Here is a 20263-nt window from a genome sequence, read left to right as displayed (position 1 = left end):
CTCTGAAGTTCCTTAAACTTACTTTGTGCAGTATGACTAGCAGACAGAATAAAAAATGACCCAGCAGGAATTTTTCTTCCTTAATTTTTAGGTTCCACACATCAATTCCACTCTAGCTACTGTGACTAATACCCACCACCACACCCGCCCCCCCAGGATTTCCTGGATTCTAGATCACGCATACTTTGAGCAAGATTTGTAAGTAATTTATCTTATTCTTGGCTTGAGGTACCTGAAGATGCTGAGCATCCATTTTCATAAAGTAACATTTCGTGAAGATACGTCTAGTAGCACACCTGGAAATCAAAGCACTTGAAATCATGTAATCATTGCTGAATGTCTTAGCTCTAATTTCTCTCATGCAAGTATTTTCAAAATTATACTTTTATCACAAGTATGATGCTATTTGCTTCTCCTTGAGGCTCTGGCTCTTGGATTCAAGTGAGTAGATGTATGTCTGTGCCACACTGTGACCACAACCTCTGCAAGGTCCAGAAACCTAGCAGCAGCAGACTCACGTTACCGATGCATAAAGCCCAACTTATTAGCCCTGCTAACAAGGAATTATCCAGGCACCAGTTCCAGAGCTGTATTAATACCTTTACATGGAGCTGCACTGCACAGCTATCCCAGTTTGCCCAGCACTGAACCACCACATGCCATCACACTAGGCTGGACCAAAGAGAAACTCAGATCTCCATCTGAGACATCTCCAAAATGTCCTCCTGGTTGCAGAGGGAAGCTTGAACATATTGCACCACAGTGGCAGCTTTACCATGTAAAAGTTAGATGGGTAATGAAAAGATGCCTCCCAAAATATTACTGAGAAAAAAAAAATCTCACTATATTTTCTTCTATCCTCTAATTTTTAAGCATGAGGTACGACCTACAAAATATCTTGCCACAACACTGCACCCAAAATACGTCAAACTGCTGTAATACACAATGCAGACATGGTGTTTGGCCTAACAAAGCAAAGCCTGCTGCTGAGAGCAGTTCTTCCGCTGTTTGTCTGCAAGAGGAGAGCCACTCCCCACTGATACCCCCAAACCAGGCAATGTTCCAGGCATCAGTGAGCATCGACCCATTTTTCAGCAACACATGGGAAAACCTGGTTCAAGAAAATCAAAGTCCCTGAATGGCCAGTGCCAGGGCAGTTGCCAGGCCTTCACTTTGGCTGTCCTGATGCAGAGGACACAGCAGCCTTTTTTCCCTGGCACTTGTTTGCCCGGAGATGCGGAGTACAGTCACCAAAACACCTTTGAGGGTCCCTGAGCAGGTGTAGGTGGTGGGTGGCCACTGGTGGGATCCGGGAGAGGCGATGGAGAAGGAAAACTGGGGTGAGAAGGGGAAAGGAGGAGGGGGAGATGGGATCCCAGCCTGCGGACAGGGACATGAGACCCTAAGGTGCAGGAGGGGAAGGGACTCGGCTACTTGGGGCCGGAGGGACCCCTGTCGGAGGGTAGGTGGGGGGGTCTGCTTGGGGACGGCCGGTTTGGGGAGCAGAGGGTCTGAGCACGCACTCGCCCCTCGCCGGGCCGGCGCGGAGAGCAAAGCGCGGAGCCCGGGCTTTGCGGGGAGGGGGGTCGCGGCGGTGCGGGGGGCGGCGGTGCCCGCGGCGGGCGGCTGGTGGCGGGGGCGGGCGGAGGCGGGCGCCCCGCGGGCTGCGGGGCGGGGGAGGAGGAGCGGCGGCCGCCGGAGGATGGGAGCGAGCGGCGGAGCCGGGGAGCGGCGCGGGGGCAAGGCCGGCAGCGCGGCGGCGGCGGCCGCGGCATCGCCCGCGTAGGGCGGCGCGGGAGCCGGGCGGCGCCGCGGCCATGGAGAGGGCGAGCCCGGCGGCGGGGAAGCTGAACGCCGGCGGCCGCGGGGCGGGCGATGGGCACGGCCCGGCGGGGGGAGCCCAGCCGCGGGCGGCGGTGGGCAGCGCGGAGCCGGGCGAGCTCATCGGGCGGGCGCTGGATTTCAAGAGCGAAGGGGCGCAGTGCTACAAGGACAAGAAATTCCGGGAGGCCATCGGCAAGTACCACCGCGCCTTGCTGGAGCTGAAGGCGCTGCTGCTGCTGCTGAGCCAGGAGCCGGCCGGGCAGCGCCCTCCCGCCGCCGCCGCCGCCGCCGCCGCCGGGCTCAGCGAGGAGCAGCGGCAGGCGGTGGAGGCCATCGAGGTTGACTGCTACAACAGCCTGGCAGGTCAGCGGGGCCGCGGGGCGCCGGGGTCCCCCCCCCCCACCACCTTCGCCGCGCACACCTCCCTTCCCCTCCGCAGAACAGCGCTGCCTCGCTGCTCTTGCCCGTGTCATCCCCTTTCCTTCCCTTGTCATCCATTTTTTTACGTGTCTTCCCACGTTTGGCACGGAAGCGCTGCCGGTGCGCGGCTGGGTGCCCGCCCGCCTTGGGGAAGGGGCGCAGGGGCCCGGCCGCTCCTTGCGCTGGGGCTCGGCCGCAGCCCCCGGCCCTTCGCCGGGGCTGCTCCAGCCGCCGCGGGTTAATCCCCGTGTCCTCTTCCCACGGGAGACAGGTGACAAGGCAGCGGTGCCTACGTGGGATGCTCAGACTTAGAGGGATTGTGGCTGGCGAACTGGCCAAGACTGCATGCTGCGTCTTTCCCTCAGCCCGAGGTGTCCTTCAGTCCCTTCCCCACAGCTCCCGTTCTGGTGCCTGTAATTAACAGTATTACAGAGACAGACTCCTACCACACTTGATGGAAGGAAGGAGAAGGGTTTGGGCGCTGCTGCAATAGCTCCGAATAGTGCTAGATATAAAAAGAATATTTTGGCCTCTCAGCGATGGAAATGGAAAGCAAATATAGTACTGTCTTTTCGCTAGCCGCCCGGCACCACTGTGGTCAGTCGACATTTGATCATCACTCCCTTTGCTCCCTGCCATCGGTTTGGAAGTGCTGCAGGAAGATGGAGGGGAGGGGGGACTTTAACTACTTTGTAGTCGGATTCTGAAGTCCTTACAGAGACAGAACTCCCATTGACTTCAAGGAGCTTTACCTAAGTGAGAACTGCAGGATCAGAGGTTATTTTTGGTCCCTATTAGGGCGTGGATTTTTGATTCCCAAGCCTGAAAGCATCTCTAAAACAAAAACTTGTGCCTAGGTACATACAGGGAAGTGAGCGTTCATAACCTGAACAAAGTGCACAAAATGGCAAGATTAATAAAGCACTGGTGTTTTCCAGAAGGATGAGGAGTTACTCGTTACCCTTTATATTCCTGGGGGAGGGGAAGTGGCAAAAATCAGGACCTTAGTGTGTCAGCTGTCACCATCACTTGGCTTTTGGCTTTCTAGACAGAGTTGGTTAGGTTTGTTTCCTGCTGTCTAGTGCTAAAAGAGATGCAGAATAAAGCAAACGGTTTGAAACACCAAGCCAGAATCTCCTCTTGTCTTAAATCCATGCCAATCTGTTATACTCAGTATGCCTTTTGGGACGTAATGAGGGGCACAATTTAGCCCCCTTTAATCATGTTTTCTTCTCTTCCTCCAAAAGCCTGTTGAAATTGCATAGAGGGAGAGGCAGGTTAGATTACAGAATGATACCATAATTGCACAGCTGTAATTGTGCCTCTCTCCAAATTTCTGTTCACAGGTTTATTAAAATCCATTGTCTTTGGCAAGGATCATTGAGATTGGCAGGGTTATACAAAGAGCCCATAATACTCTGAACAGTATAACTTGGTGAGTTCCTGGGCTTGAAAAAGTACTCACAGGAAATATCTCTGCTAGACACAAATTAGACGTGGTAGGTAGAAGGTAAATGAAGTGGGAGGGAGGGATGGGATTTGCTTCTGTGGTGCTTTCTGCTGAGTGCACAAGTTCCACTTGCTAGAAATTTGTCCACTCCTGCTGGCAGAGTTGTCCTGCCTAATGGTCATTGTCCAGCTTGTTTATTTACTTTTTTGGGGTTTTGCGAGGAATTTTTTTCACTGTTGGTTGTATTTGATCTTGTCAGCAGTAGCAATCAGTGTGAGAAATGTACTCCATCTTTAACCTAGATTTGAACAGATTTTTTCCTAAATTTAACCAGTGTGAACACAGGAGGAGAGGAGTATAATTAACCCTGGAGTTGCAAGCAGTGCTTTTCCTGGGATAACCTCACAGCAGGTCAAGGTGTCATTTTGCACAGCCGGTTGTCACATGTTTTCGGTAGATGGCACGCACAGAGCAGCATTTGTCTCGGAAATGCGTAGCTTCATGTGTCTCTGCTGGGCTGTCTGCAAGCAATTTTAAAGAAATGCCCTGCACGTTGGAGAGGGAAGTGTGCAGTTAAACTGGAATTGCAGTGTTGCTACACCTAGCCCAGTCCCAGAGCTCCCATTCCAGCAGGAGGATCTGTGAATTGCTGTCTGAAGGGAAGATGGGGGAGGGACTTTCCCCAGAACTGTCATAATAATTAGTATATCTTTCTAATAGCAACTTCAAGAGGTGTAGCAGTGGGACTTTATTATCTAAGCGTGGAGCAGCAGAAGCCACCAGTTTCTTTACACAGTGGGCTCTAGCAGAGGCACCAGCGCATGCTTTTACAGTTGAAGTCAGCGTTACTCGACGTGGGGAGGAGAGGAGATGCAGGGAGTTTTGCTTGTGAGCACTGAATGGGTGCCTAGAGCCATTTTTAAGATAAATAAATCTGCATAGCGCAGAAAGCGTAACAGCAGTACATCTTAATTCGAGAGAGGGCAGTTTTTCACTTAGCTCTGATGTATACCCGCTAGCATTAGCAGCTGTCATCTGAGTGTCCTTATTATCGAGTTCTTTTAGCACCTCCGCTTACTCTCTAAGCTTAGCATTTAAGAAGCCCACCTTGCTTTTGCACTGTCATTTTTTCATGTGGCCACCACACATCCACCTGTCAGAGATGTTTTGCATCACAAACATAGATGCAGGCACACACAATTACTTGTCTAGGTGCAGCATACCAGTCAGAGGAGAGCATCAACTGTAGATAAATATGCACTTAGCCAAATAAGCAGGTGAGAAATATACACCCAAAGGGAATTTGGGGCAATCTCATGGGTGAAGGCTGGGGTTGGTTGGTTTTTTTTTTTAATCTGACTGATTACATGAGTAAGAACATGTGGGCAAACACTAAACTGTTGTCAGTGCCTGTATTGCCTTGCAGAATGTAAATTTAGGCACAAATGTGCACACAGATTCTTGTTTAGCTCCGCTTCTTTTGTAGAGCGCCTTCAACAGGCAATTCTCATACTGCAAGGTGGGGTGGCCAACTCTTGTGTTTGATCAGAGCCTCGCAATATTCGGTCTGTTTTCTCAAGTTCCCTGTTGTGGAGCTGTGTGGCACCCCCATGACCTAAACCATTTAGTCTGTTTCAAAAGGTCCAAAATCTGCTGGTTTCTAAATTCTTGTGGGGGTTTTTTTTGTGTATTTTAAATCGGCCTAGAATTTTCACCGCTTGCCATTGGCAGTGCTGCTCGCCTTTCTTTCACTAAGCTACTCGCTGGGCTCTGAAAGTTTTGCCTTAAAGGGACTCCCCCTCCCATCTGCCAAATCCAGTTCTTACACGGACCTGCCGATACCCCTTCCTTTTACCACAAGCCTTTTTGATAAATGTCACCAGACGCAAGAGCAGCAGCATGGTCGAGGCTCTCAGAATTTGCTAGGGTAGGCAAAGAAAAAGCCTACCAAGACCAGGGAGCCTGGCGGAATGAATGCAGGGCTGTAAGGCAAACAGTCCTTTCTTTATGACTCACTGGCGGTCTCTGACCTTGAGGAAGTCAGTTGACCTCTTTTTGCCTCTCTCAGCCCTATTGAAAAATAAAGAACAGGGACCACAATCTCATCCTGATGATGCATTCAACTGAGTTTCCCCCAAGTCAGTGGTTTGTGTTCTTTTTTAAAAAGATGAACACATGAAGAATGCCTGTGGAAGAGCAAACCGGCCAAATATCCCTCAGGTCTCAGTCTCCTTTCCACTCCTACATCTTTGGTCTAGAAGAAGCTTAAATGCTTTATGTACTGCGTGCAGGTAGGGACCATTTACCTACTACAAATGCAACCATTCCTCTCGTTAAATGCAATGAACATTGTATTCCAGCATTACTGCCTAAAAGTTCACGGGATCAAAAGGGCTGTGTCTGCTCTACAGAGAGAAACAAGTCCTAGTCATTCCAAAGCAGCAAAATGCTAAGGGTAAGCATAGTTTTAAGCTATTCTGGTGAGGGAATGTTGCAGTGTGATAAGCAAACCTTTGTTGGTTTTCCTAAGCACGCAGAAATGCTAGAGCTAATCCTGGCAGGAGAAACGGAACCAGAGAGAGAACTGGGGACGAGGAGCGGCACTGCGGGACCGGGGTTTCAGGTTCTTGCTCTCTGCGCTAACCAGTTGTATGATCTTCACCACATCTTTTCATTCTTTGAACCTCAGTTTATCCATCTGCGTTTATGACCTCTTGGGAGTACAGGAAGGCTTTGTTAATTACATGAATGCAAATTAAGTGTAATGCATTTATATACCTCTTCAAGTGTGTTTAGCTTAGTCTAGGAGCCTCGGCAGGAGGACACACATACCTGCACAGAGTATTACAAAATGTAGCCATCCAAGATACATCTCAGCCGGGATAGTGAGGTTTGTCCTCCTACGCTGGCAGAAACATGCACCGGTACCATTCATGACTATGCGAAGGTCACAACGACGGTCCCACAAAACATGGGACTTCAGCAGTGCAGGAACCTCCTAGGACCCTCAGGCTCCAGACCGGGCTGGGGGTGCTACTCCCAACCATCACCAGTTGCACAGTCATCGGTGAGTAGTCCCACTGAGAAATCCAAGTAAAAATACTTACAATACTTAATCCAAGCAAAAATAGAACTAAACATGAGAAAAGCTGGTAAAACTTGTCTCCACTGACCACCCACTAGGACTCCTCACAAGGAGTCTCTGCTAAAATCCCATCCCAGTATATAGCCGTTAACAAGTACAGACTCTACCAGGACACATGGTGCTGTGGGTGTTAAAGCAGTCTTGGATTGTTGCTTGATGCGAAGCTTTTTTTTTATGTGCTGCATCAACAAAAACCACCCTCTGTAAGGATGCCGTGCAATGGGAAAGAGAGACATCAGCAAACAGAGCAGGACACAGTCTGCACTTTCGCTGACGGAGGTGGGAGTTTCCCGACACTCTCGGTTTAGATTTGCGTACCCAGGCAGAGTGCATGGGAATATCCTGTTTTACAGGTAGGTGCAATTGCAGCAGAGAACAAGCACAGATGGACCATGTGTGTTTTTTTCAGTGATAGGCCCAAACTCTGACGCGTATTTAAGAAAGAAGTGGTATTTGAAGCCATTGTCATGAATTACTCTTTAGAAAGACTCTGTGTTTACCTGTTCCCTTTTAATTTTGGAGGACAAAATTCTTCCTGTTCAGGGAGGAGTTTCTTGTGCATTGAGAGGATGGGATAGGAAATACATCCAGATGCTGGGGGAGGCGGAAGGGAGGGAGGAAGAGAAAGGATGGCAGGCTGCCTCCAAACTTGGTTTAAGTGATACCTGTCTGACAGCATCTCTTGCTGAGGCAGGAGATGCATTTTCCTCTATATATGTCACTATTCTTCCCAAGCCTTTTCAAAACTTCAGGCTCTGGAGGGTTTTTTTTGCAACAACCTCTACCACATGTTTATTTCCCTTTGCATGAGGAGAAGCCTATCCAGATGACCTTGTCACCATTTGCCTGAGAGAGAGATTATTAGGAAGGTACAGAGGCCCTTGCCAGACTGCCCCGAGGAGCTGCAGTCTTGGTGAGTTGAGATCCGTCCAGGTCTAGCTACAGCTCACTGTGAGAGATAAAGCAGGAGATGCCAAAAATCAAAAAGCTTCCTCAAGAACAGAGTGGTGGTTCATTTGTTTACCTAAAGAGTACTGGTTGTTCTCCACCTTGAGAGTACTGATATGTTTTCTGAGGGTTCTGTAGTAGCATGTCCTGCCAGCTTTACTCTATCCTCTTCTGAAATGCTGTCCTGGAGTTTCCTCCAGCAAAAGTCCCGCAATGAGTCACAGCCTCTTACACCTCCACAGGTTTCCATCAGTGCTGTGCCGAAGATGGTTCAGCTGGTTCCATAAAACCTAGTGTCAAAATCAAAGCTGGTTCCCAGTCTATTGCTAAATACACCCATGGGCTCCATGGTTACCTCCATTTCTGGGAGCTGGGCCACCTCTGCATGGTTCAGCAGGTGGAGCATCCTTCTCTTCCTCCTGTTCACTTAGGCTCAGACCCAGGAATTTCTAACCCAACTCCAGACCTGTTTCTCCAGCCTTTCTCCTAGAAGTGCTGCAGCACATCCCCAGTTCCTCATTGGTGTCCTCTGAGCAATGCAACTGATGCTTCAAGAATGGAGGGTCATCAGAAGTTTTCACATTAGGATTGTAGCATGAGATCTAATGCACACCTGATAAAGGAGGTTGCCATGAGGAAATGAATAGTAAAAGTTAACAGTATAAATAAATGGGAAGGTTTAAATGTTGCCAGGTCCCAGTTTCTTCTTGACATTGTGCCATCTCACAGAAAATAACATATAAAGGACTATGAAATTGAGGAAACAAAATGAAGAACGGGAGAAAATACAAAAGAAGTTCTGAGAAAATTTAATGGCTATTAATTTTCTGCTTTGTTCTCTCACTTCAAGGATGAGAAACTGATGTAGAAGGAAGACAACTGTTTATTAATCTTTTTTTCAGTTTACTCAGGCAACCGTACCAGTGACTAATACTGAGGGTTAAAAATGCTTTGAAAAAGAGTCAATGTTAACTACCATTAACTAGAAAGTTGTTACTAATGGCTGCTCAGGAATCTTTGTTCGTTCCTGCACTGCATCTTGGATGGGAAACAGTAAACTTAGGACATTGATCGATGATTGCAGGTAAATCTTGTAGTGGTGTGGAGCGTTACTATTCTGTTCTCTTTAACAAAGGCCGGAGAGTCAGTGCAGTTTCTGGAAGCTTTGACGGAATTGGGAACTGCCAAAGGTAGCTTCGGCTGGGGCACTCTGACTTGTGTGAGGCTGGGAGGTAGTGGTAGGACGCTGTAGCTTGCCCTGTTCTTATACGCTTGCCTAGGCATTGGCAGCCATTGGAGGTGGGGCTGGAGTAGACAGTCTGTCTCAGAATAGCTATTCGGAGTTTAGGACACTGCTAGAAACAATACTAAGACAATTCATGGAAATGAATTAGGCACAGTCACGTTTTCTGTCTATGATTACCCATGGCAGAAGTGACAGCTGGGAGCAATGATCTTTAGCTGTCATAGCTTGATGTGCCAGAGCTCATCTGTTACTATCCATAGGCAAAAGCTAATGTCATGATCTTTACTTCAAAATCTACTGTGTTCTCCCCAGTCTCCAAAATTCTTGACACACCATCCCCTTGAGGCTCATAGGCCGGATAGCACCATCTGCTTCTCCTTGGCTTTGTCCTGTGTACTCAGTTCTCCCATCACGTTTCTCAGCTCAGGACTCAGGGCTGCTTACGCAGTCTGTGCCTTTCCCTCTTTGAATTTCTCTACTCACTCTCCCAGTTGCAGTTCAGCCGTGTCAAGACTTTTTGACCTCCCAGACAAACAAAGCTTTGTTCTTTTCCAGGCTTCCCCCATCTCTGTTCTGCTGGTGAGGTCTTCTCATCCCCTTTGTTCTCATACTTTGCCCCACAGCACCTTGGTGTGCCTGATTCCTTTGAGCTGATTTTGCCCACAGTATATTAATTCAGGCTGAACCTTCTCTCCCTTCCTGGCACTCCTCAAGGGGCATCTCTGCTGCAACATCTATAGGAAAGCCAGTCGTTTGGTGCTGGTTACCTATTTATGTACAACAAGGCACAGCACCTCTCCACAACAGTGTGTACTATGCAAGCTTGTGACTATATTCCATATCTTCACACCCTTTGTCATTCACCTTTATAGATTACCAACTCTTCCGATCGGGATTGTGAATTTTAACACAGGCTTGTCCTGTGTGTAGCCATGATCACAACTTCACCTGTCACAGCAGCGTGCCCTCATCTTTAAACCCCCAGGCTGTGTAAGTCACCAGCCCAGAATGGTTCTGCAACAGCCTCCCCACAGGAGTCAGAGTAAAAAGCCGTCTCGTGCTGTTTGCAACTCTAGCAGCTGCGGATCTGTTTGCCAAAGAACACAGAATTGCCTGACAGGTCCTGTGTCCCAAGTTCTTGACTTTCTCATGCCATCTCAGTCCTATTCACCATCATAGGTACCATCAACAAGACAGGAACTGCAACTCTGCACATGTCCCTAGGTGGAGAGAGCAACCATCCTTAGGTTGCTGCATAAGCCTTTCAGGGTGCACGACACCAATCGTTGGTTGCAAGGCTACAGCATTTTTCCTTCAGGCCTACTAAAGCAAATACTTTTCTAGCCACTGCTCAGTGTTCCCTTCATTTCTTTAGTAGGAGCACTGCCCATTGCATTTACTTGGTTCCAGTTTAGGGGGCTGTCACGTAGATTGTTCTGCATCGGTGGCAGCAGCAGCTCCTTTCATATCAGAGTGGCAGGCAGCAAAGCTCTGCTAATCTAGCCATCGATCTAGTTGCCTGGGAGCTGCTGGAAAGGAGCAGCTGGGTCAGCCAGCAAAGAGCCACCAAACTAGCGTTCCTCAGATTTTGATTCCAAAGCCCCTGTGATGCTCTGATTACAACTGTCAGTTTTCATGCCTCTGGTGTTACTCTGCTCTGGCCACATCAGGGACAGCTAAACAGCTCATTTCCTACCTGAGGAAACTCAAGTGAGGTATCTACCTTTCTGTAAGTCACCTTATTCTGTAAAGCAAGAGGTTTGAGGGCCCTCTTGGTAGAACCTAATCAGACAGCGGTGGAAATTTGCTACTCATCTGATGTGTGTCTGTAAGGCTGAGCCTAACATGCAAAGACTGATTTCAGATCAGCCAAGTTGGATGCTGCTTATCTTAGGTCTTTTCTAGCTTGAAAGACTTAGCTCTTGACTCCAGGCAGCAGAGCTGTTTACTGCTATCTGAAGCAGATGGAGGGGAGAATACAAAACAAGCAGTGGGGTATCTTTGTCCTGCACATTCCCCAATGCAGTGTGTGGGAAAGGAAATTTACTCCTGGAAGCAAATTAAAAGCAGAGGAAGTGTCTGGGACTTGAAAATTTATGTCAGACCTTTAGTGCTTCCTTTGGGTATTCCTGGGCTGGTGTGACTAACAAACATCTACCTCCGGTGTGCTGTGCTGTCCCTACAGTCACCATCTAATCCACAAATTCACCCTGATATGAAAAGCATCTTTATGATATAAAGAATGATCTTTCAATTAACTGCAGGGAAGAAGCTGTGAGAATTCATGTTCCTCTGCTCAATGCCTGCTCCCAGAGAGGAAGAGGGCGGAAAGCTTTATGTTTTGTCCACTCTTCCAGAGGATAAATGGGCTCCATGGAACGGCTGTAGCCTCTCCCAAACAGGAGCTGCCCAGGGAGGTCATCACCCCAACCAGTTGATCTTGCAGAAGCAGAATGATGAGGGAAGGAGTCTGTTATGATGCTCTGGAAAACCATCATAAGTCAGCCCTAGCCATTGCTCTGCAAAGGTGCCTTTTTTCTTGCCTAGTGCTTCAAAAAGAACCAAATCAGAATCTCGGCCCCATGTCTGTATCAGTGATTCTCTCACCAGCGTGGTGCAAAGTTAAGCCTCAACTCCTTCAGTCACTGTATTTTTTTAATACTAGCATAATTCAAATCCTAAATCACTATCCTCTTAAATGCTTTGCAGTGATTAATTGCTTAAGACACAGTAGTGCGTTCAAGTTGCAAGGAAACCAGGGCAGCGTAAGATCCTCACCTATATGGAACTACAAAGCAAAAGTATTCATTTTCCTCTATGCGTTCTCTAACTACTGTGGTGGAGCTCAAACTGAGGCAGCTCAGGAGCTTTCCTCGTGGGGTGGGGGAGTAAATTAAATTAATAGATTAATACAAAATAATTTTTAAAACGCAGGGCTGATTAGCTTGCAGTACAGTGCCAGAAGGTATCATGGAGTTAAAGAACCTAATAAGGTTAGAAAAGAAGGCTTAGGCACATAACTAATCAGAACATTCAGTGCTGTATTAGATAGGATAAAAACTGTAAAGCAAATATTACATTTTCATGCTTGAGAACCACTGCTAACTGGTTTAGATTTATGAATAAACTTCACTGAGATTTTCATTTCCCTGTCTGCAGCCATGTCACATAAATGACTCAGTCATGCTGTGATCAGCTAGCATATTCACATCCTTTTCCTCTTTGGCTGTTTCCAGCTCATGAGCTCACAAATTCTACCAGAAATTCCTATTAGTCCCAAAGAGCATGACCTTAAATTTTGTATTATCGACTTCCATCCCAAAGAAATATAGTGCTGTCCACCAGGTCATTATGTGACATTGTCATCCTCATCCCTTTTAACAGCACCTTCCAACTTCACACTGTCAGCACAGCGCTTTTACATCGGGGCATTAACAAAAACACTAAATGAGCTCAATTCTGAAGTTAACTCCTGATGTATTCTACTAGTGATCTCTACTTACAGACCAATATGCTTATTAGCAGAACCCATTTCAGCTTATCCACCACATAATTCTTGTACTGTGTCTTCATCTTCCCTACCTTAACCGAAAAGGCACAGTCGAGACAGAGAATTGTATTACTGGCCTGATCCAGTACAATGATTTGGGTGTTCCTGGTGCCGGAAAACAAGCTCCCTGCTTGGGGTGGAAGTTACCTTCCTCGTGCTCCAAATCAGACACGCACTCCTGCCTCGTTCCTCCACTGCCAGCAATGCATCGCACAGAGGTAGTCTATGAAGGGTTTGGGAACGATCTGAGGTCTTCACCTGCAGCGCTTTGCCACAGTTTATATTAAAGAGAAGACATCTTATTAGAGGGCTGTTTTATATGCTCCTGCATAGTTCAAACCCTGACTTTCTGAAGCAAATAATATCCTCTGGTCTTTAGTTTATTTGTTTTCAGCCCGATTTCCAAAGGAAATGAGTCATAATCAAGTATGTGTTCTGTGGTCTGCCTGTCAGTCCTCTCTTAATAACTTTCCAACCTGTTGGCCAGCGAGATTTGATGGATGGACAGAAGTCTCAATGGTACTAAGTTTATACGGTATACATGGAGAGCAGGGAAGAGGCAAGGACACTAGGGGCCAAACTAGACAAGAGGGTAACACTTCAGCTTACTTTACATCAAAGCTATCAAAGCACAGCCAGGTGACACAGCCTGACACAGCCAGGGTTAGTTGGCTCTGTTGCTGAGAAATCACTCCTCCATGTAAGTTTTAGTGCATATTAAGGAAAATAAGGTTTCAAGAGCTTTGTTTTATACCTGCCTCTCTGCAGTTAGTTAGAAAACAGTTGACTCAGGCACCCTCTGCCTCTTTGATTCTGTCAGTTGTTCTCCTCTCCATCCCTCCCACAGAGGCCATAAAGGTTTCTCTCTGTTTCAAAACATCATTAAAATGGAAAGGCTTTGGGCTACACTGGACCTGGATAAAACATGTGCATGGGTTGTTATTTTAATGAAGGAAATGTTCCTCCCCATCTGACCTCTCTGTCTTGCCAGATGAGTCTTTTCAGCTAGGAAGAGTTCAAGGAAAAACCAAAAGCATTTCAGTCCCTATCAATTATACATGGCATGAATACACAGGGAGGTGGCCCCACAGCCAGCCTGCTCTCCACCCCTTAGCGGACTCTGCATTTGTCAGGTCTTCCACGTGTCCTGGGAGGTGAACTGTGAGCCACCACAGGGCGCAGCACACAGATGTTACACAGCCACGTCATCCTGCCCTGTTTGTGGTACAGAATAAAGTGCTAGCTTTCACCCCAAATAGACCATGCTGCAGTAAGCCAGGCTTGAGGCAATCGTGGTATGCACCACTGTCAGTGACTTCATTTGAGAGCCTTCAAGCTGTTCCAGCTGCATTTCACAGTACTGCTGTCAGTTGTTTGAACCACTATGAGCCAAGGATGCTTTACCCTTCAGTAGAGAAGGCAGCTTGAAATCCATCGCTGCCTCCAAAGCGCCTCCCTACTTACAGGAATCCCCTCCTTGTCTCAGATGGGTTTAAAAACACACCATCATTCCATTAAGACCTTAATTCCACAGTGTAGAATTACCAGCATACTCTGGTAAGAATCATAAAATATTTGATAGCACTTGTTGGAGCTGGGCTGCTGTTGAACTCCGGGCGCTTACCAGATGGTTGTCACCATCTGATGTTGCTGATCTCTGATAAAATTCTGCACACTTTTCCCTTGTGAAAACAACTCAAGAGACCAGATTCCTCCAGTGGGTGTCAATAGCAACAGGAGGCCAGAGGAGGAAAGCGTACAATGTAGAGAAGGTGCCACAGTGAGAGAGTAAAGCAACACAAGGTGAACAAAAGCAAACAGCAAGGAAGGGGTGGTGAAATAAATAGCAACTGGAACGGTAGATCTGAAGGCCAAACCTATCTAAAGTCATATTGACTGGACTAGATGAATACTGATTTTAAAAGATAAAGACAGGTCAAAGATTATTAGATAAATATAAATATTACTAGGTAAATATAAAGTCAGAGAGGAGAAAACCTCCTGGGAATTTAACCTGGCAGATCAACAATAACAGCCTTGGCAGGAACAAACAGAAGGGACTTCCATCTCCTCTAACGTGGCTGCAGGAAGAGCTAGTATTTATGGATATTATAGAATCAAAATGTTCTAGCAGTTAAAAGCTCAGTGAAGCCCTTGCTCTACCAGTGCTTTGCTAGGATTTTGCTCCTACCTCTTCTGGCTGGGAAAATCAAAGGCATGGAGATTAGAAGATGCAGTATAAAGATCATCTCCACCTTAAGCTCTTTATTTTAGTAGAATAAAGATTGACTGGTACCCAGCTGAGGGCAGATTTTGGCTTCAGAAAACAATTCTTGTTTGCTTGACATCTAGGTTTTAATTACTTCTTTAATATTACCAAAGCTAAGAATTTTCAGTAAGCCTCTGGTTTTGATTTGAAGGACCAGTTACTACAGGAACCAGTAGGTCAAAATACTCTTTCAAAACAGAAGCTATGAGGATCAGATGAAAAGTTTGCTGAAATTCCTTGCTTTTCAAAGCTTTGGCCCTTTGAAGGAAGACTGCAGTATTATTTCACTGGATTTGTGACAAAAAAGAAACATAGACCACCACAAACTTGCCTTAAAGTAGCTTAAGAATCATTTAGAAATAACGAACACTTCTGAAGAACTACGCTTTTGAAAGTTAGAAAAGTTTGAAATATGGGAACATAAACACACAGCAAAGGCAAAAATCATTTATGCCTGCTCTTACTTAAGTGCTTACATACTCACATATCTGGCTAGGATGTTGCTCTGGCATCCTCCAACAGGACCTTCTGATAGGAATTAGCACTAAATGGCAGCCGTCAAGGAGAACTGAGGACTGTTCGTGCTCTGTTAACAGGACGATCAATAATGGGACTGCAGAGCTGAACAGCAGTTCCAAGAGTCTTCTGTCCATACCCATGCATGGTACAAGGGCATAGATAAGACATATCCCAGGTAACGTTTGCTTAAGCAGTTCTGAAACTCTTCCAAAGCTAGGATCGTTCACAACTTTCCCAAGCATTCTCTTTCAACGCTTCATTCTCTTCACTGCTAGAAAGTTCTTCCTAGCTGAAATGTAAGCCCTCTTCTTACTTCCCGAGTACAAGAAGAACAGATTGTATTCTGGTTATACCCTTCCTTGCATTACAGGTGGTTTGTGGTTTTTTTTTTCATGGTACATATATGAACACTGTTAGCCTATCTTCCATCATGGTCTTCTTGAGGGTTTACATTCTGTCTTCTCTGGACCACTTGTCATTGTCAGGGTCCTCCTGTGGATTACATCCACATTTTCTTTCAAGATTGGCATCCAAAATGAGACACGGTACTTTCACGTCTTGCAAACTGCTGCTTTTCATACATGCTGTTGTGCATTTTTCTTCATTAACAGTATGGCCTTGTTGACTTTACCTGGTCACTTCACTCCCCAGAGCTTTTTCAGCAGAACTGCTCTCCAACCAGCTGTTCCCCTGCTGTACTTACACAGTGGGGTTTTTTTCCTGCCTAACTGTAGGACCTTTCACTTGCCCCTGTCAAATTGCATCCTGTTTTTATCAGGACACCACCAGTTTGCGGGGATCCTTTGGAATTCTACCCCTGTCTTCCAACATACACCACCTCCTCACATCTTGGTGTTATCTGCAAGTTGATGAGGCAGTCTGTCATTTAGGTCTTTATTGACAATACCAAATACCATGGGGCCTAGGACAGATCAGCACAGAACCCTACTTAGTATTGTCTTTCCCTTTGTTAACAGACTTAAGTCTATTCATTTAGACTGTCCTCCTTCAATTTGCTTAAGAAAATGTCACTAGAATTTGTCGTTTGACTGGTGTAAAAGCCAAGATATGTAACATCTACTGTTTCTCCTTTATCTTCAAGATTGATCACTCTATCACAGACTGAAGTCAAACTGATTTGTTCTGACAGCTCACATTAGCCATTACTTATCTCCTTGTTATCAGCCCTGAGCACTCCAAGGGATGGCAACAGGCAGAGTCCTAGGGTGGGCTGCCAGCCACGCGAAGCCTGACACACAGGCTTAGCAGCTCCTTTGAGAACGGCTAGATGCCTCTTAACATGCATGATGGTGGAAGCATCAGCGTACTTTAGTCATTACTACTGTCTCTCTCTCCTGGACAAGCTAATTGGAATGGTGAAGTCAGGGTCTTTCTTCTGGAAGAAGTATGAAGGATGCAAGAGCAGTGGAGAACTGAAGGAGACCATGCTGTATGTACTGGGAGGAAGGCATGGCCAAGAAGGCAGGGTGGGAAGAAGGGGAAGGCAGCTTGGAAGAGGTGGATGTCTTTGTGCTCTCCAAACATTTGTGGATCCACACCTCATTTAGCATTAATCCCTCCCTACAGAGAGAGACAACCTGTCATACAGTTTGGATTGTAATTTTCCACACGTTTCCCTGCAAGCAGAAACATACGGGCATATTTAGGCCTTTTTGGTACCTGGAGGGGAATAAATGAGAGCCACTGGCCAGAAAGTTATACTGTCATTCTGATATTCCCTTTTCATCCCATTAAGGTTGTCCAGGAATGAGGAGTCAGCTGATCAGATTATTACCAGACATTATCAAGCTGCCTATAATTAGCTTTTTATTGGTGAGAAGCCAGAAAATCCTCTTTGTTTGCAAGCTTGGACTATAGAAGAAGAAGAGAAATATTTCATGGAAGAGATTGTTTGGAAACTGCAGATCCTAATTAGTGTCTCAGGCTTGTAGTGAAACTGCATGCGGCATTTCTCTGCAAAAAAGATGCTTTAAACATCTTCTTTTGAGGAATGCGTGTTGCATTCTTGAAAGGCACAGCACACATGGAGCTCAGTGGATGCTCTATGGATGCTTTACCACCTCTGCTCTGTTCCCTTGGTGTAGGCTTCTTACATTCGTGCATGTTATGGGACTTCTTTTAGTATCAATCAGGATTGAAAATTTAACACAGGTTTAACATAGGTCAAAAATCGGGCTGTGCCATCCACATGTAACCTGTGCAGTCTGCACACTCAGGATCAATAACTTCAGCTTCAGAGAAATTTGGATAAAAGCATTCCAGTAGTCCAGAGTTTTTTATGCTGTATGTTAAAATTGCAGTAGTTCAAGTCCAAGGTGACTTTTATTCTAAGACAACCCTTTACATTTTCGTCATCACCTTATGAAACATTTTACCTGATTCATTTTCAATGTTAATTATGATTTAAATTACTAACATAAGGCTGAAATTCTCAATTTCATGTAGTAACGGTATTGCCTTTAGTTCCTCCAGTGGACACCATAAGCTCCATGTGCTTGCTGTAAACACCATTTACACAGATTGCAGCATGCAGAGATTAGCAATACATCCATTAGTGGCGTGGTTAGAAGATCACTGTCTATTCCAAGGCAAACATTTTTCCTTTTTTTTTTTCCTCTTTTTTTTTTTTGTTATATTGCAATATTTTTTCTTCCCAAACACTTAAATCAAACCAGAACTTATCACTATCATGTTTTCTCTTGTTTGAGAACAAGCATCACCATGAAGGCTGCCAAGCCTCTGAAGTAACAGAAGTATGAGGCTCTCCTAGTCTGCCCTATTATTTCGAGTCTTAAAGAGTTATGAGAATAAAGCCTGTTCAATGATATATAAAGGTCTTAATCAAATGTCTAAGCAAAACCCTGAAGCAGTTATATCAAAGCATCAATGATGTGTTTTCCAAAATAGAACCAGAGGAAGAACATGCACCATCTTCCTGCGATTTAAATGGATTTAAAGTGAGCTGCTGGCTACAATCGCAGAATCGCAGAATGGTAGGGGTTGGAAGGGACTCTAGAGAACATCTAGTCCAACCCCTCTGCCAAAGCAGGTTCACCTAGAGCAGGTTGCACAGGATCGTGTCCAGGCAGGTTTTGAATGTCTCCAGAGAAGGAGACTTCACCACCTCTCTGGGCAGCCTGTTCCAGTGCTCTGCCACCCTGTAAAGAAGTTTTTCCTCCTGTTCAGATATAACTTCCTGTGTCCAGTTTGTGCCCATTGCCCCTTGTCCTGTCTCTGGGCACCACTGAAAAGAGCCTGGCCCCATCCTCTTGCCACCTGCCCTTTAGAAATGTATAAGCATTGATGAGATCCCCTCTCAGCCTTCTCCAGGATAAACAGACGCAGGCCTTTCCTCATAAGAGAGATGCTCCAGTCCCTTGATCATTTTTGTAGCCCTCCGCTGGACTGTTTCCAGTAGTTCCCTGTCTTTCTTGAACTGAGGAGCCCAGAACTGGACACAGTACTCCAGATGTGGCCTCACCAGGGCAGAGTAGAGGGGGAGGATGATCTCCCTGAACCTGCTGGCCACCCTTTTTTCAATGCACCCCAGTGTACTTAAGATGAGATCATATCAGAAAGCAAAGGATTTTGCAGAGTTTAATTGTGTTGCAGAGTTTATTTCTGGGAATTACACCGCCAGTTTGTGAAATAAACATTGAGTTTGTAGTGGTTGGAGTACCTAGCAGTTACTAAGAAGTAATAATCTGCATAGGCTGTTAAACTGCAATGGTAGAGTCAAGAATAAGTACAGTGAAGAGGGAATACCCACTTCAGGTTTAAGCAATAATGGGTTTAGTTACTTCTCTCTGCTTTGCAACCAAACAAATCAATACAGGCTGGTTTGGGTTTTTTTTTTTTAAACCCTCTCGTTGTCTGGAACAGTCTCGTTAGCCTTGCCCACCTCACAGTAAACTCCTCAGTGAAAGCAGGTCAAATGTACTAATACATTTTTTGAATGCAAATCTAATATCCCCTAGATTTTCAGTCTAAGGGGTGGAAAGCAAAGGTCATTTGGATTCAGACCCTTTTCCATGGGTATATGAGAGCGGTTCAACCACGTGACTTACTATTAGCTCTTGCAGAGGATGCCTGCTCCAGTGTCCAGGGGATATTTGCAAGGGCTAGCTTTAAGCATTGCAGGTTAGTATCCCTTGGTGATTATACTCAGCAGAGAAAAAGATGATTCAGAGCAGGGATATGGTTGTGGTTAAGTGATCTGCTCGAGGAGCTGCTCTCATACACACCGAGGTAGACTAGTTTCCTCTGCTTATATTTCACTGCTCTCAGTGCTCCTCTTGGTCCTCAGGCTAGCTGCACTGTGTCTCTATGCCTTTAGCACCTTGTCCCAAACTCTTAACTCCACTTCTCCCCCCAGACTTTGCCTCCTCAATAGACCCCAACTCCCTACTCATACACCCCTTTCACCACCCCAACAGTTCTGTGCCTCTGTCCCCATGTGTGTTTCAGCCCCGTTCTCCTCCCCTTGCAGACACCTGTCTCCCCATCTTTCTGTCACAACTAAGACAACTTGGTTTCCACTTTCTGCTCTTCTTTCTTCCTGTAACCAGTGAGCCAGTAAGAGAATTTTCTTGCTCTCTAAGTTTGCAAATCCCTGCTTTTTCCTAGATCAGATTGTGCCCAGGGTGGACCAAATATTCAGTGGATTTGGGTACCAAATTCTAAGGCATCTCTACTGATTCCTATATGCAGTACTATAGTGGTTTTATTTTCAGAAGGTTATCAGTTGGCCAGCTATAGATTACCCCAGGAATAACAGAAGGCACCTGCTTGACACAAATGACATGTGCCAGATTTCAGTTTGCAAAGCCAAACGATGAGAGGGCATGAGACAAATCCGAAGAGACAGTCAC

The 20263-nt window shown here is 46.1% G+C and overlaps 1 protein-coding gene across 1 annotated transcript in view; it reads left to right on the top strand.

The window, feature by feature from the left end:
• Nucleotides 1-1691: 1691 nt before the first annotated feature.
• Nucleotides 1692-20263, top strand: part of TTC9 (tetratricopeptide repeat domain 9) — a 29896-nt gene continuing 11324 nt past the window's right edge. The window contains exon 1 of the mRNA XM_074584815.1: nucleotides 1692-2187. Coding sequence (XP_074440916.1) covers nucleotides 1818-2187 — 370 coding nt within the window. The 5' untranslated portion in view covers nucleotides 1692-1817. The remainder of the gene's footprint in view (nucleotides 2188-20263) is intronic.

This window comes from Larus michahellis, chromosome 4, assembly GCF_964199755.1.
Source record: "Larus michahellis chromosome 4, bLarMic1.1, whole genome shotgun sequence".
NCBI lineage: Eukaryota > Metazoa > Chordata > Aves > Charadriiformes > Laridae > Larus > Larus michahellis.
The sequence above is the reverse complement of the archived record's forward strand: the minus strand, read 5'-3'. Positions and strand labels throughout refer to the sequence as shown.